General features: G+C 37.8%; 1 protein-coding gene across 2 annotated transcripts in view; it reads right to left on the bottom strand.

Annotated features, from left to right (window-relative positions):
• arhgap42b (Rho GTPase activating protein 42b) overlaps positions 1-13,566 on the bottom strand; it is an 80,529-nt gene extending 66,963 nt beyond the window's left edge. For both annotated transcript variants that reach the window (XM_085370982.1, XM_085370980.1), the window contains exon 1: positions 13,320-13,566. In XM_085370982.1, the coding sequence (XP_085227108.1) occupies positions 13,320-13,473 (154 nt within the window). In that variant the 5' untranslated portion in view covers positions 13,474-13,566. The remainder of the gene's footprint in view (positions 1-13,319) is intronic.
• Positions 13,567-18,259: the final 4,693 nt, after the last annotated feature.

Consider the following 18,259-nt stretch of genomic DNA (forward strand, 5'->3'; position numbering starts at 1 on the left):
AAAGTAGAATTGGGCTGAAAGATCTATCACTTTATCACCTCTTCAGGTTGTAAATCGTGTTTTTAAAAAGTAACTAAGTAACTAAGTAATTAATTACTTTTGAAAATAAGTAATCAGTAAAGTAACGGGATTACTTTTTTGGGGGAGTAATCAGTAATTAGTTACTGATTACTTTTTTCAAGTAACTTGACCAACACTGGAAATGAGTAAAAAAAAAAAAGAAAAAAAAAAGAAAGAAATGAGTATATCAGAAGGACAGCTGAGGTTGAGTGGTTTGGAGACAAAGAGAGAGGCAAGGCTGAGATGGTTTAGACATGTGCAGGGGAGGGAATTGTGATATATTGAACAAAGAATATAGAATAAGGAACTGCCGGGCAGGAGGAAAAGAAGAAGACCACTGAGGAGGTTCATGGATATAGACAAGCAGAACATGCAGAGGGTTGGTGTGACAGAGGTGGATGATAGGCATAGGGTGAGATGGAGGCAATTGATCCACTGTGGCAACCGCTAAAGGAAGCAGCTCAAAGAAGTAGAAGAACAAGATTTGAGTCTTTTGAGTCTTTCTGGTAAGATTTGCTTATAACTATACCTCAATGGGAAAACAAATGTATCACATTTTACTTTGGGCAATGTTTAAACGAGAGCTAGCACAACAATTATGTATTTATTTTCTATTTAAATGCATTATTTACTAAGATCAGGAATTAGCACAAATAACTATGTATATTCCAGAAAATATAGCACAACCACTTACAAAGAAACCATCCCACTGAAACTAGCAGCAGCAAAGATAAATGGCAGGGGGATCAGTATAAAGGAAGATAAATGAACAGCTTAATTGTTTTATCCCCAGGGAAACAGTAAAGGTGTAATCAGCATAACATATTCCAGGCTTTATTGGTTTGAACATGAATGTTTACTCTTGGAAATCTGCATCTAAATGCACAGACTCACTGGACAGTTTATTTGTTACACCTGTGCAAACTCAATGCATCTGGCATGCAGACATGGCTAAGAAAATCTACTCTGCTAAAGAATTAAAAGACCAGTCAAGAGACTTCATGAACACTCCATTGCTACTGGTGCCCAATAGGCTGCTGTCACCTAAGATTAGAAAAATTGAGGTTACAGTGGGCACAGGCTCACAAAATTGGCAGGGTAGTACCACTGGGTAGTGGTAAGGCATTCTGGTAAATAGACAGTCTATTTTGGCCAGGATACATATATATACATATATATATATATATATATATATATATATATATATATAACTATATCTCAGTCAATAAAACATATAGTTTCTATGTCTGGTTGAACCACATAATCATGATTATGGTACTTTTATATGTAAGGTACCAAATTAACACCCTCCTGGGTTTTAGTATCCAAAGCATGAAAAAGAAACAATTTCCCCAGCAGGAAATCAAACATTATTACTTCATTTTCTGTAAAACGCACTGATACTATGTTAAAATCCATTAAGCAATTTCTAGTTGATCCAGGCTTCAGTTTAATACAAGAAACTTCCTCCTAGTATGTCAAGCTTTTAAACCCAAGTCGCAAAGATGGTGGTTATGAAACAATTACATTTCTGAAACCCTCACTAAGTTCAAAATAAGTTTTAAAGTTGACAGACTTCCTCTACACAAAAATCCCTGCAAACTCAAGAAACATATCTCAAAAGAATCTTAGAAACTATCCAATTGACCTGCTAAATTTCAGGCATATTACAACATCTGTCTGCAGCACTCCCGGTTCACCGTACAATGTGACTGACATACTCATTATAACACTAATTACACAGCAGCATCCTTGTTGTGCTTTCACTCCTCTAAATAATTCTTTGGGGTTATAATGAAGTACCTTAACACAAATTAATGCAGAAAAGCTTTTAAAACCTTAAGTCGCAGGAATAAATGTGTTCCATTAAAAAGCTTTACTATGCACTCGTCTCCAGTTTGTGCTAAATAGCTACAAGTTTTCACTTCCCCCAAATGACTCACAGTGAGTTTAAGATATTCTGTGTCACATTTACAAGCTACATTCCTTGACTTTGCTATACATCTTTGCCTTCCTTGAGGCACATATACAAAAAAAAAGCAATCTGCAATAATGTTCTTTTTTTGTAGAGACAGCTCACTCTTTGCCTATATATCAACATTGCAATGAGAAACACCGTAGCTACTTTATCTTGTCAGTGAGACACTGCTGATTTCAGATGAGAAGGTCTTCAAAGGGGAAAGCTTTTGCACACCAAGCTTAATGAGAGATGGGGAGATCTCTTTGATGCAACAGTGGGGTGCATTGTGCCACTTTGATTCCATTTGGAGGGATTGTAATGGAAGAGCGGCCCTTCAGGTAAGGCCTCTTCCACCTGCTTACTATTACGTTTGCCTGTCAGTCACCCAGCAGGGGAGATAGTGCATCAGAGCCAGCAGACAGTCCTTTGCACTCACGGAGCATACCGAAACTTTCCCACCGCAAGCTGTTGTTCGAAACAAAGCCTCATCTAATATATCCAGCTGTAGCATCAAGCAACACCTTTAACAGGCAGTTTTACTCAATTCTGGAGTTCGGCAGTTAAAGTGTTTACTACTAGTTTTTGTTCAGGCCTTTTTGGATCAGGTCATTAACATGGCATGGTAATCAGCTGTATCTTAGCCTACTTAGAATAAACCCTGCCTAACAATATAGCTTTGTAACCAAAATGTAATAGTTTATTTATGTAACAAAACTCCCCACACTAATAGAGAGCTTAGGATTTCCACAAACACATGGCTATGTAATTACAATTTCCAGCAGATTGTTGTTTACTTTTACGTGTTCATTAGAGATAAATGGGATTCATGGATAGTCTGTTGTTACTGGTGAATGGTGAAAAACATAGCTCTCAAATGTTGACATCATGTGCCATTAATGGCATTGTCAGCGATACATAGCAATGACTGTAACTTGCATTTGTAGTAGTCACACAGTAACTCTAGTATTTTTAGCAGATTCAACCCCCTAATGTGGTTTAAGATGGGATAATAAATTGGCAACTCATGAGAGGTCTTAATATGAATGTATTAAGCACTAATGGAAGAGATTCAGTTTGAAATCTTGGGTTTAGAAACCACAGCATATCTACAAAATACTTCACAGTTAAAATCCTACGTGGTAGTCCCCCATGTTCCAATTACAACAGTTGTTTTCTCATTTCAAAACAAAGAAAGTTAATCCAGCAATTTAGTATTTTTTAGAAGAACTGCACGTCATTATTGTGAAGCTAGGTATGTCTCAATTATTTTATGCACTAAAGTGAATTTGTCATTTACAATGACTTATATCCAAAAATCTGCTTTTATGCCTATTAAGTATTGGCTAATTAATTCTTTCAACAAATTTGTTAGAGTTCACAGAATGAAAGAGGAAAAACACCATCTTTCCCCACATATTCATGCAGAATACACATCTACATCATTTTCAGCTATCTAAATTGCTGAAAACAACTTAGAAGATGGAAGATACTGACACTGAGTCTTTGATGTGAGGCTGATGCAATGCTACAGCCTATTCCTATTCTTTAGCGCGAAAGAAAAAGATCAGAGTTATTACCCCTGCAATTCTGCGGGACTGAAAAAAAAAGAAAGGCAGACAGGCCAGCACCTACCATTTATCACCAGGTCTACTGCCTTTAGACTGAGTTGAGAGATTTTCTTTCAGAAGACACATCGAGAACACATCTGGTACAAATTCTAACAGAGATTAACTTATTTCTCAAAAAAGTTCTGATAAAATCAGCTCGATTACTACTTTGTAGTAACAGTAGTAACAGTTCTCAAAGGCCTTTTTCAATATAAGACTTAACAAAGCATGTATTTAGTAAAAGAACAGCTAAGTACAGACTTTAAAGAAAGATAATTCAGTTTGCAAAAATATCACTTTTTTATTTTATTTCAACCCACTGAGGACAAATATAAAGGACAAATCTTTTTAGTCAGTATATACTGGTACACATTTAGTATACATTTGCTGTGAAAAAGTCCACCCATCATTTCTTTACATTTTGCTTCCAAGGAGTCAGACTTTCTTGTCATTTTTCTAAAGCGGTCTTGAGTTGTCCTCCAAGTTTTCCGAAGGACATTTAGCTTTTTAGCCTTTTAGCTTTTTTACAGTTTAGGCCTTGTCACTAAACACTGACCTATGAACGATTCAAGCGGATAAAAGACACCTTACTCCAAGGATGAACCAGTGTTATGTCAACGCACAACAGGCACCAATTTTAAATTATATTTTTAAAAAAATTGTTAAATGCAGCCTATTCCAAAAACACAATTTGTTCCCATTTGTTTAGCTCAATCTATGAAAAAGGACAACGAAAAGGACCACCAACAAGGTGGTTTCAAAAGAGTGGCATATTTCAGCACGGTGAACAGTTAGTCATTCAAAACATGACAAAACAGTTTGAGAAAACTGGACAAGTAGAGGACAGAAAATGAAATGTCAGGTCTAAAAAACTATCTACAACAGATGAACAGTATCTGAAAGTCAAATCCTTAAGAAAAAATCCCCCAGCAAATATCTGACACAGGCCCCAAGAGATGTACCCCTCTCTTCAGCTGATCTACTGTTCACCAAAGCCCCAGAAGCAGCCTCACTTGAAGTGTGGCGGTCAAGAACCCAGTCTTAAGAAAAGGAAGAGGTAAAAGGCTGAAGAATACCAAACTACATACGACAATACGTGGCAAAATGTCTTATGATGTGATGACATTTTTGGTTCAAAATGTCACCAATAAAAGCGGTACCACAGTGTGTATCTAGAGCCATCTGTAAATCATGGTGGTTTTTGTAATAGGGCTGCATTTCAACTAGAGCTGGGCGATATAAGATTTTTTCATATCACGATATGTTTTTTTCATTTCAGGCGATAACGATATCTATCACGATATAAGCCAAATAACTATATTTGTAAGATTTAAATGTGCCGTTGCTCACAAGTAAAATGTGAAATAATCAGCAGCTTGTTTTTATTTAAATATTTATTTCCCATAATAAGTTCATCCATTAAGCGGACGCGAATGGATGGATGAAGTTCAACAGGGTAGATGTACTTAAGGAACATGAGACTTTTTCAGATAAATAAAGGCAAATATTGCAAACTACACAAAAGGCAGCCGCTAAAGCGTTTAAGTTTCAAAATAGAACAAACGAAACAGACGACTAAATTGTCAATTCCACTTAGAAACAAAATATTAATTCTAAAAATAAATCTTAGTTTGTTTTACAGAAGAACAGACAAAACTGACTAACTTTTGTCAATATCAAATAAACTGAGAACTAAAAGGAAATTCTCAATCTCTCCTTGTTGTATAGCTTAGCTTTTCAAACAGTTTTAACAGTTACTTTAGTCTGACAAAAGCCGAATGACGAATTAGCGCTTCCAGTCAGAGACTGAGGCTACGTCCACATGTACACGGGTATTTTTGAAAACGGAGATTTTCCGTTTTCGTTTTAAAAAATAATCCCGTCCACACATAAAGGCAGAAATGAAGGAAAACGCTGCTATGAACATGCCAAAGCAGCAGGTGGCGCTAGATTCCTAACCGTGCAGAAATGTTGGCCAATCAGAAGTCTAGAAGCCTCGGTGGGAAAAAGTAAACAAAGCTGGGGCATAGAAGCAGAACCCAGTCGTATGTGTGGAGGGACAGTAACTGTGTGTATATGTAAGCATTTAAACACTGCAGAGAGTAGAATTAACAGTAACAGTATTGTAGAAATCCATTTCACCGAAACAATAACGTGGCGCACAGTGTGACTCATGCACCAGTTTATTGTATTTCCAGACTTGCTTTCGGCACAATTTACAGTGCACGCTACTCTGTTTTTTGTCAGACTTGAAATAGCCGAAATACCTTCACACTACGGAACTTCTATGGCTCTTCCGTTCGACAATCTCTCCGGCATTGGAACCATCATCTGTTTTCTCTTCGGTAACCTTCGGTCACGCTCGGTTGATTTTTCTAGTCGGCACACTCATTTCCTCCATTACCCGCTGGCTGCTTCACAAACAAATACACATGTGCGGCTTGGCACTTGTGCTGTACGTAACAAGTCACGTGACGTGACACTGCGGCTGTGATTGGTTCGGCTCTGCTTTTTTTTTTTTTTTTCTTTAAGAGGACAAGAGCGGCGAGGTCTAACGCGATAGTTTAATTTCTCTATCGAGTAAAAGTTATATCGCGATACATATCGTTATCGTTCTGTCGCCCAGCTCTAATTTCAACCCTAAACCAGCTATTCAGTTGACACAGTGTGAATGACAAAATTATGACCAAATGTGACAATGATCTCAAACACACTTCTAATGCATTAAAAGCACTTGCTATAGGAAAACCATCCAATGGAACACTTAGTCATGACTGCCTCTTGGCCTTTTAAGAGCCCCAACCACAAAATTATGGAAGCAGTGTGGGTCCTTCTTGACAGAATGGAACAAAAGGCAGCCAGCATCCAAAGAAAAGCTTTGAATTTCCTCAAGAATCCTTGAGAACACTTCCTGAATGCTCTTAAAGAAATTATTAGAAACCTTGTTTATGAGAGTTCAGGCTGAGTTGAGGAGGGAAGGTTGCCCTACCAAATATTGACTTTCAAGCTCACTAGAATTGTACAAACTCCGTTTTCACTGTATTATACTGTATTTCCATGTATTACACATTTGAATAAATCACTGCACCTACTTTCAAATTTTCCAAGCAAAATCTTAACTTGCCTGGGGATTCGGAAACATTTTACACAGTATTATATATACATTTATATATTTCAGTTTGTATTCAGGATGACACACACAAAAAAATATTGAATGATTAATTATTGAATTTTGAATGTTATGGAGGTGAAATACATATGAACCACAATACCTGGCATTCAGTGTAAGTCAGCTAACTGTGAGCTTGAGAACGGTGTACTCTTTGTGACAATCAGTTTGACTGACAGACTAACAACAGAGTGCTTCAGAACAGACCTCAATATGAAGTCTAACACATTTTCTTGCACAGTCTGAAGGGAAGCAGCTTTTAGGAATACAACGTCTAATCCTTTTATCAAAATCTGTTCACATATTATCCACGTCTCCAGCAGCTATGCTTACCGCTTCTCTCAGCTTTATTGCTAAACAAGTCGCATAATTTACCTCTACATTTCATTTCCATTACATGAGTTAAAATTCATCAATGTAGTCAAAGTAGCACCAATATATTATAAATGGCAGAATCCGGCAACACACAGTCTGCCTTAGTCACAGTCCAACAGACACAGACACTAAGAAAGCAGATACACACACCCACACAGTAAAGCAGAATGATGTCAGGCCAAATGCTATCTGAGGGCGGATGGGGGATGGTTATACAAGCATGTTTACAGGACATTTCCTGTGGCTGAGCCTTGGGAGCATCATCTGTCCTCAGACAAACAAACACTTAGAGTTCCCAAAGCTGAAAGCTATTGTGAAATCACTTTTGACAAAAGCCTACAAGTCATCTTTTTATTTAATAAAATAGCAGCAACTAATTATAACTATATTGAGTTACATAAAAGCATTAAATTATTTAAGCACAGTTGGAAGAATTGCTGTTTACATATTTTTTAAATACAGATTTCTTTTAATAACAGTCCCCGTGCGTGTCAGCCATTCATTATTGTATATCCTAAGGAGGAAGCATCACTCCGTCACTGCTGAAAGGCATGGATATGGGGCGGTGGCAGAGATATATTATCAGGTAGCATAATAAAACCATGTCTTCCACTTTATACTAAGCTCATCTGTCTCCACTCACTGAAACGCATTAGATGTCACAAAAGTTAATACTTAAGATCTAGAAATCTTTTTTTCTTTCAATTAGAACTTGTTATCTTGCAGGAAGATAACATTAGACAGCATCTGGAACACCTGGAATTTTGGATTGAATTTTTTGGGAACCCCAAGCTCCGGGCCAGAACAGTGGATATCTGGAGGATGTGTGGTGATGCACAATTAACCAAAGTACATTCTGATGACACTAAGTGCAAGGAACAAACTGTTTGTTCACTGTGTTACAAATACGTACAAATTATGTATGACGGATACAAGCTGTCACCCAAAAGAATGTGTGTCTACGTAGGTCTTTAGAGATCCCCTTGCCAAAGTATGACCAGCTATGGCTCATCATTTTTCATGTTCTTCATACATATTTATAAATGTCACTAGCCTGTCAACCATGAGTATATTCTCTGTAACTGTAACTATTCACTTTTTTCTGTTACTGCAGCATGGTTTAACTCATTCTATAGAAAATACAGCAAGAGTATCTGTGTCCAAATTTCTTAAAGGATGTTGTAGAACCTGTAATGTTAATCAAACAATTTGCTGCATAGTAAAGACACTGTCATCACATAAGTTACAGAAGGTACCAAATAGATTTCATATAAGAGACACTAGCCTCCAATTCTGTGGCTTTCTGCTCTTATACTCTTAAAATAAACTTGCCAACCACATGTTAAATGTATGATAATTTACCTCGTATCTGTGGTTCTCCCACCCTTCTCCCAAAGTGATAATTAGTGAATTAATACAGTTAAGTATAGGGTATAATAAATACTAGTAATTTACAACAGGTGTAAACCGTGCAACTTACATCCGCCTGACCAAATCACTGTTGATACATAACACTGTTTAAACAGCGTGTTTCAGAAATCTTTAAACCACAACCTTCATCATTAGTATTAATATGAAGAGGGACAAAGAAGTTTACATTTTTTTCTCTTAGTGATAAATTGGGAATAGCACTGACACATGCGAGCAACATGTGTCAGTATGTATTCTATGTAATGTCACCACTTGTGTAACACAGATTTTTCACAATAGAGCATGGATTCTCAGACAACCTTGACGTCAAGAATCATTCCTAGTGAGGAGAGTTGGGCTTAAAAATAGACGAAGTCACAATCTCTAAAACTGAAGGCACATTACCTTAGGAGTAGGATGAGAATCTACTCTGTTTTCTTGGACATTAGCAGGGTTTTACAAAGTTAAACTATCAATAGCAAGTTTTACTGTAATGTCCTCAGGCTCCTAAAGGTAGAGCTGGGCCATATCATACCGTTCACGGCAATACCGGTATAATTTTGGGAAAAATTAAATATCGTGATAGAATATGGGTAAAACGCGCATGCGCAGTGCCTTTGTTTTCATACGCACACGTCGGAAAAAGCATGGCGGCGAAAGCGGATCGTTGAATGAAACGGATGAACCAGAATTGGTTTGTAAAAATGCTGCAACTTCAGTAGTGTGGAACTGGGTTAGCTTTCGTCCGTCAGATACACAACAAAGCACTATTTTTGGTAGCGCATGCTAGCGGGCCGTCGTTGGATATTATACATGGTTATGCTGAGGATATGTCGGCCAATTTCCACTGGAAATGCCTTTTGGTTAAACTGTCAGCAAGGAATTTGCATTTGAACTGTTACATTTTTATATAACTTTAATGCACATAAAAAAACAGCTGCTTGTTTATTAAATGAAAATACATTGATGGGTTTTTTTTTGCACTAATAAAGTTGTGGAGTTGTAAAGTATTTTGTCTAGTGTAAATTATATCGTCAGTTATATCGTTATCACAAATTTTCAAATGTATATCGTGATAAATATTTTTGGTCATATCGCCCTGCTCTACCTAAAGGTATCTGAATTGTGGTGAGATGGCAACCTTTTGACTACTACAATGCAGTCATATCCCATCAGATTTCAGCGACTGCCCCAAAACATTTATGCTGAAGTATTGCCATTTTGTCAGATTGGAAGTGATCCAGGGTTTATGACGAATTGTCCTTGATGAGCTTAACGAACAGGACCTCAAGAATAGCTTCAAAAGTGGCTGGAGTGCTGGGAGCTGTGTATCCCTGCAACAAGTCACTAGTTAGAGATGATTGGTAAGGTCTTTGAGTTGTATATTCACAGTCAAAGAACCTTTTGATTGTATCTTGCATATCATAACATAATGATCGTAATATATGCGTGTCATGTTTGTTCCTGACCTCAGCTTAGACAGCCTTTCCAATCTTCATGAAACTGAGCCTATATAAAGTACCAAAGGTACAGAGATTTGTAATATCTAAATGGTGATTGATTCATGAAAAGCTACAGTTTCTTTTATCTGTGTATTTGCATAAAGTAACTGCACGATCAAGGCTGGTTCGTGAGCATACGGAAACATTTGCACATTCATATGCACATTACAGGTATATTTTAACAGTCATCACAGAGATTAAGATGTAGCAAGTGGAGCAGTTCAAGGTATTTGGCTGGTATTTTCTTTAAAGTATCTTTGAGAACTAGTCAAAGTCCTTCTGTCTCACTGTTTTCTGTTTCTTTATGTAATCCCAGACCACCTCCGTGTTGAGACCAGAGCTCTGAGGGGGCCATACCATCTGTTAGTCTTCTTGTTCTACATATGACTAGAAATCGTTTTTTACGACTTTGGCTGGATGTTTGGGGTTGTTACCAGATTACAGAATTAATTTTCAGCTGATGACAGAAAGTTAAAGATATTGTGTGAGGTAAGTATTTAAACATTTAAAATGACTTAAACTTTGGCCCAACTAATAGAGTGCATCTAAAATGTGAAAACGTCACAGACTCCAGACGAAAGTGTTTCCTTCACTACTGCAACAATGGTAGTCACAAAATTTCTTTACTAATTCTAAAAGCCAGAAAATCACCCTCTTTAGTTACCCATAACAAACATATGCTTGACTTTATATGGAGCCAGTTAGTGCAGTTTCAGCACATGTCAAACCACTTTGCAGGTAATACATTAACAACCTGGCTCAACAGACCTCATTCACTCAGACAGCATTTAAAGAAAAATACATTATAGGATACTTTACAGCTGTGAAACATGAGATGATAACAGGAAAAAAGATCCATTAAATATCTTCCAGTAATGTCACCGCTGATGACAGGTCATAAAGGGTCATAAACCTCTACAGCGTCCCAAGTTAAAGACCATCAATAATTTACTTCCGTCTCTTCACTTCCTGCACTCTCTCCCTACTCCTGACTGAAACTGGGCATTCAGTTAAAGGACTGAGACACTCATGACTACAAAGGAAAGACAAACACAATGGAAAATTCCTTCCAAGTAGCTCAAACACTGGTAATGTTGTGGTCATGTTTAAGGATTATTTACTGTGGAAGATGACGCACTAACACGAAACACTGGTTAATAAGAATTTCTCATTTCAAACTTCAATATAGCAACAGATCAGCTAGATGGAGGGGTGTGTAGGTTGGGATCTATTAAAACCTTAACTATGCAGTGTTTCTACATCAATAAAACCATCAAAGGCAATCAAAGTCTCAAACCACTTGCCACTGTCTTGCCACTGCATAATCTATCTTGAAGTCTTAATGTCTTATTTGGTATTAAACAATTTGCGCAGGCCTTTGACATATCCTCCCTGTTGTGAATAAAACATTGAGAAGGGTGTTACTGTCCACCTATGATGCCCTGTCCACTGACGGAACAGTTTTCCTGCAAAAAAGGTATGAAATAGGTTTGGCCTTCAGCTGCCCTGAGAAATACTAGAGTCAGCAATACAACGGTATGGTAGGGTGATACAAATACTAAGTGCTCCTCACTTTTGTTGATCTGATGTACGCTTAGTACAAATATGTGGAACTGAAACCAGAAGCAAGAAATACAGCACAACACCGCAAAGAGCTTAAACTTAAAAGTTACTTTGTTAAACACTGTATGCCTTTGTGTTCATTTATCAATATAAATTTCCATTAAACTCATTCTGCCAGACTAGATACTGAAAAAACAAAGATGTGGTTATTATAAGCATCAGTGTCCTGTTTTTCAAATTGGCTGATTAGTCCAGAAGAGTTAATTAAGTCAAGACGTGTCATTTGTGAGATCAAATTAATTTGTTTTGGACTATTATAATTTAGGCCATGACTGTGCTTTATTAAAATTCAGTTCAGTGCTCAATACACAGCAGACACAAGCCTAGTTTTACTTACTATCCCATGGTATGGTATATTAACAGTCAATGGCTGTGAGCACAGGAGCACCGCTCACTTGCCATTGAAACCTTTGGCTTGTCAGGGCCACCCAGTCAGAAGAAAGTTTGCTAAAAGGAAGGGTGAAAATCTTGTCTCAAAAAAACCCTATGAATTTGGGGTCTGCACCAAGTAGTACAAGATAACTCTGAACTGTGAATCACACTTGGACTCTAACAGAGTCCAAGAAGAAATACACAAAAAAATTGTTAAATTGCATAATAGATCCGCTTAAATGTGTAAATTGTTGGATATTGCAACCTTACTCCCTGCTTAAGGTGCAATTTCAGCTTCGCTGCCTCAAGCACAAGAGCAGCAAAAAGCAAAACATACAGGAATGGTGATTAAAAAGGCAAGAGCGTGACAAGAATGATGCCGTCTCACAGCAAAGTCTGACAGACCCATGTTGAGTTTAACTGTGGAAAAAAAAAATACAGTGGTGAGTGATGGGTTAGTGTGCGCAGTGTGGCACAATGCTGTGCCCTTCCCATTCTATTTCAACCCAGCTGTTTTCCATTTTTATTAGACCTATATTTCTAATCTTTCTCCATTTCACAGACACACTTCTGACGTTAACAGACCAAACTCCTTCCCCACAGGGAAAGAGCAGGAAGTCGACTTTAATCAGCACGGTGGAATCTGAGACCTAACTTGGAATTTGAGAGGACAATGACCTCTCAAATTGAATGCTGGCATCCTCACTGACATCCTCATGCAGACATTAAAGCCCACAATATGTATTTTCCTTACTTTTGAGCGGTGACTCTTCAGAGAAAAAACGTTTTCTATCAATGAATTAACCCCCAGTATTGTTATCCATATGTCAGAAAGTGGCTTTATGATTGAATATTAAAGCAGAGGAAACCCACTTATATGACACTAACAGTTCTGACACTGGGATTTGTTAGACAAGCCTCTGCATGCATGCATTGAAGCCAGGGAAGCAGACACAAAGCAAACAAATCCCTTGCATTGCAACAACCTTAATAATGAATTATGTGGCTTTTGTATAGATTTAAGCTTTTTCCTAGTAATATAAATGTTTCCCAGTAGGACAACAATTATTCAGCTCCCGGTGGCTTCAGTTCAAAGAGAGACTGGACCATTCAAACACTAGCACAAAAGTCTTAAAATAAATATAATGAATGTGTCCGCTAATTGAAAGTCGCCTCTAGGTTTTACGTAGTTTTATTTGTGGACTGAAAGAATAAAAAAAAGGCCACGCTGGGCTACTTACTCTTGAGCGCAGTGATTAGCATATTCCCATCCTTAATGAGGTCTTTGATGAATTTATTTGTCCGCTCCAGTTCTATTTCATGGCATTTCAGACGCTCTCTGAAGTCCGGACTGTCCAGGAAAGAGTCACTGAACTCCAAAGTGGGGAGTCCCATTGTCCCTCAACGGCAACGCTGGCTTTTAAACTCTGTAACTAGGCATACAAAGGTTTTTACTTTTCATCACGTAGTTCCGATGTAATAGCCACTTCTAAGTTCCCCCTAAAAACTTTTCCTGCTCCGCTTAGTTCCTCACTTCCGCTTTGATTTTCTTCGCTTTTTTTGTCGGCTACCTTAAAAAACAGTGGTCGTATGACTCCTGCTGGTTAGTTTTGGACAGATTACAACAAATGTGGTAGGTCCATCATTAACTTAAGCAACGAAAAAAGTTATTTTGAAAAATTGAGCTGATTTCTGCGTTTCACACTAAACCTCCAAATTACGTTAATAATAATAATGATAATAATAATAATGAATAAGAAGAATAAGAAGCGAAAAACAAAAAAAAATCAACCTACTTATCTCTATATCAACTACAAATGACTGAAAAGAGAAAATATATAGAGAGATTAAAATTTGAATTCAGTTTCTGTGGAAATACAAACAAGAATTGCCAATTGCAAGGATTTTGGAACTAATTTTTGTTTTGCCTCAGATACAACCACAGTATGCAATGCTATAGAAATCTTTTGCATTAAAAAAAATCCATTTATTTCTTAAATGACCTCTTTCACTTTTGTTATTTTACGATATCTTAGCACACACTTAAAGCGTCTACTGCACCAAATATACTGTTTTTTGGTCAATTTATGCCAGTGGTGCTGCTTTCTAATATTGTGAACTGTAAACTCTGCAGATGTCCATGGCATCTCACTGGCATCATCGAGAGCTTAAGAAGAGGGATCTAAACTAATACCTTGGTAAATGGAAGTAATTAAGCTAGAGCCTAGTTGGAGGCAGGGATTTGTCACATTCTCTTCATGCTAAAGGTTAGTAATAATGATTTTACACTCCAGGTAAATATCTTGGTAGGTGTGAAGCACAGGCTTTGTCACCAGTCACACTAAATCCTTTGGATGACTGTTTTTACTTTTGATGCTTTACAGTGCCAGAGGGAGAGAAAGAGGCTTTATCTCTGAGCAAAGATTAAAGTAATAACTACACGAAGATGCAGATACTGCAGCAATGACTATAATCAAAACCCACAAATGAAAAAGCAATAACAACCTAATGCTTCAAAATTAAGAGCAGACTGGAGCTCTGTAAGTAGAGACAAGCTTTTTCTAAGTTTCACCCTGTGGCCTTGTACATTTCTGCCTTGGTAACTAACTAGCAACCGTTCCTAACAACAAACCTGATCTTACTCTAGGTAGCAGTGAGGTAAATCAGCAGAGACAGATAACCTTTACAGGCAAAGTCATGTGACTGCAGCTGAATTGTTACTGTGTGTTACCATCAGATTCCAGCAATGGCCAGTAGGTCTGTAGTCAAACTATATTTTCAAATACAGTAAGATAAAAAAAAAATAATAATTAATCTCAATATCAAAATGATACATATGAGTGTTTCTGAGATGTGAGCAATGTAAAAGTTTTTCACTGAGAACCATAAAACTAAAGTGCACAATGCACTGCAATCCATAGGTGAGCGATATAAGTTCAAGCTTTTACCACCTGAAAAAGATCCATCCCTATTACCCTCTGTGGGTTACTCTTTCAGCTGTGATTATCTGTAGGGTTGACAGTTAACTTTCCTCTGACTGCAACTCACAGATGAAAATGCCTCACTTATAGCAGAAGTGAGGAACCGGAACAAGGACTGGCCTCTGGCTGCACCTGAGGAATCAAAAACAGTGGGCGCATGTGTGTCCTTACACGTGTGCATTTACGGTGATGAAATCTCAAGTCTGGGAATGAAACTCAACAGGATCCTGGAGGGATTCATTTAGAGGTGTAACACTCATTGTGGCCAACATTAAAATATTTCATTTGCATGTGATAAAAAAGTCCAGAGAGCCCAGTTTCCCTGGGGATATGTGATTAGCTATAATAATGTTTTCTGGTATATTGTTGTAGAAAAGCAAGTGGTTCAATGAACAAGTAATTCCACAAAAATAAAGATAAATATGTGCTGGTTTCCAGCCATATGCTACATTTGTAGAAATCTTGCAAAAAAAAAAAGTGGTCAAAAATACCGCCTTAACAACACACCAGTGGAGACTTGAGGACGAGTGGTTAGCTGTATGAAGCATGGCTAATTGCAATCTAAAATAGCCGCCTGTAGAGTCTTTGAGGTAAATTTGGTTTAATTAAGATGAGACTCAATAGAGAACTGTGCCCCTGTACTCCTCACTCATGAAGGCATTCGCACATTCATATTAGTCATGCCAACATGAGTCTATTGAGAGGCGGTGCACATATCGTTTTCCGTGAATTCACCTAAGGAGACCAACTATGACCCATTAAAGGACAGTCTTGGAGCATTTGCACACGCATATACAAGCCAGTCATGCTTGAGCAATACAAGCTTGTTGCACACACTAGTGAGTGAGACATCTTTCGCATTATCATACAAGTGGGGAAATAATTTATATGTGAGACACTCTTTTCCCACATCCTCATCCTTTTTCTCACTGCATTAAACAGGGCTACAATGATGTTGCCTGATTGAGAATGGGCAGCTCAAATGGGGAAAAAAAAGACTTGGATTTCACAACAAATATCATTAATCCATGCAGAATAAGCGTGAATTAGCTCTGCAATAAATTATGCACAAGTCAGGGGTCTTCTGATTAGATTTCCTCTAATATTGCTGCATCGCACAGCGGGATAGTCAGTTGCTGTGAGAAGTTGTCTGGTCTCATTGTGGTGGGAGAGGTGGGGGGTGTTTTTGGGTCCTAACATGCTCCCGTCAATTCCAGCTCTTGTGCCATCATTCTGCAGCAGCAGCCCTCGGGGGTGCAGTTTGTTACATTGACACAGTGAGCAGAGAGATGTGATACATTAGTGGAAACCCTGTTGCTTCAAGTTAATTGCTGTGTGCACTCTGCAGTACTGAACTGGGTTATTGGGTGAAATATGATAACTGAGAAGGACTATGAAAAAAAAATCTGCTCAATACACAGCTCTCAATTTTCCGTCTGAAAGTGCAGAGATGATAGAGTTTAAGATGTCACACTTGACATGTATTACTGGTCGGGATGCAGCTTACATTTATGACTATGCTATAGAAAGCATTCAGTCACATTCCTGCACAAAAGGGAACCATCAGATCTGAGTGAATTCAAGGCAATGCTGTCTTGTTAATTATGCAAAAAAAGATAGGATTAGATAACTAGACTTCTTGTGATGGCAATTACCTCTAAATAATATGAGCTGTTTTCCCCAATTAACAATTGACACCACCATGCATACTCTTCATTTAAATCAGGTATTAAGGTAATTGCGCAATTTCCGGGTGGCACTCAGCTTAGTTCCAGAGGAGAGCTTTTGAGAACAAGACCTGTCACTGTTTTCCTAGCTCGTGATTAATGAGCCTAATTTAGAAGGTTTTTTTTAATCCAAGCATGCTCTGACATTTCCTATCAGATGAGTCCTTCCTCATTCTTTCCATTGTTTACCTCCTGACAATGCAATCTGCCAAAGTGGCAAGTGCCATTCTCTCATTTATGACTCCTGTGTCCATATGATGTTTGAGCAGTTATGCGTGATTACCTCCTCTTTACAGAAAGAGACATCTCTAAAGCATGGAGTGTCCACAGGGATTCAATTTTATTGCTTTTCTCTGCACAGTGAAAACTAGGATGGTAAGCTTTTTTTTCTTTTTTTTAAACTTTGAAATGCCACGGTCACATATGAGTTGAATCCGGTGTCAGGTAAAGGACACATCTTCTGGAAAATGTTAGATCCAAAGAGTAAATACAGTCCAGCACACATGAAAGCTGCCTTGTGTCTCTGCATGTGTAGCTTTTGACTTACAAATCTTCTCAGTATACATAAGAAGGGTTGTTCTCGGGAGCAAAGCGGTTTTATTTTTTACCTCATTGACCTTCATAAGGTCACACTTGTCCAGGTAGACCCCAGGCACAAATTTAAGTCTGGGTGATAAATTACAAGAGCTGCTCCACCAGCTTTGTAAGCAAACAGTTTGTGTGCTTCACTGGGACTTTGGCTTTAATTTGGAACAGCAGATATTCAAAAAAACAAGCCTCTCAGCCGCAGCATGCCTCCATCGAGCCAAATAAACTACCCTTTGAAAATTTTCATCTTGCCCCCACACTGTGAAGATGTTTTGGTACATCGACAATCACTACTGTGGATGTGAAAATCTGTGGCTAAACTTTGGAGCAGAGAATAGTACTTAAAAGATTTTAGTGTTACTACACTAAAGAGAAACCTTTGTTCTTATTTTTAAAACCAGATATATGCAGGTTAGAGCTTCAACTGCTGGCAGCTGCTTTTGATTTCCTCCATATCTGAGAAAAGACTTTGATTCTATTTTAGCTCAAAGAAGAATAGTTCGCATCTAATATGTCACTGAAAAATGAAGGATCCGCTGCTCTTTATATTCTTATCACGTACCCTTTGACCAGGAAAACTCCAAATCTATTTGTAGGAAGGAAAAAAATCTAAAGTCAAAATGAGAGGAAGCTTTTATAATGGTACAATATGAAAACACACTCTTCCACTGCATTTTTTCTGTAGCAAAACATGAAACCCCGTATCACAAATACTTGTTCATTACTTTTAAAAAATGGCACTTTCAAGGAACTATGGTTAAATTCTGAGACATATCTACTAACTGGTGTAATTTATTAGACAATTCGTTTCAACCATCTGGGAGTAAACAGCATAGGATCCCATCAATATTCTAGTCCCACCAGAAAACAACAGATTGCATGTAA

This window comes from Diplotaxodon limnothrissa, linkage group LG14 (genome assembly GCF_057381915.1).
Source record: "Diplotaxodon limnothrissa isolate DT_005_m linkage group LG14, D_limnothrissa_male_GT1.1, whole genome shotgun sequence".
NCBI lineage: Eukaryota > Metazoa > Chordata > Actinopteri > Cichliformes > Cichlidae > Diplotaxodon > Diplotaxodon limnothrissa.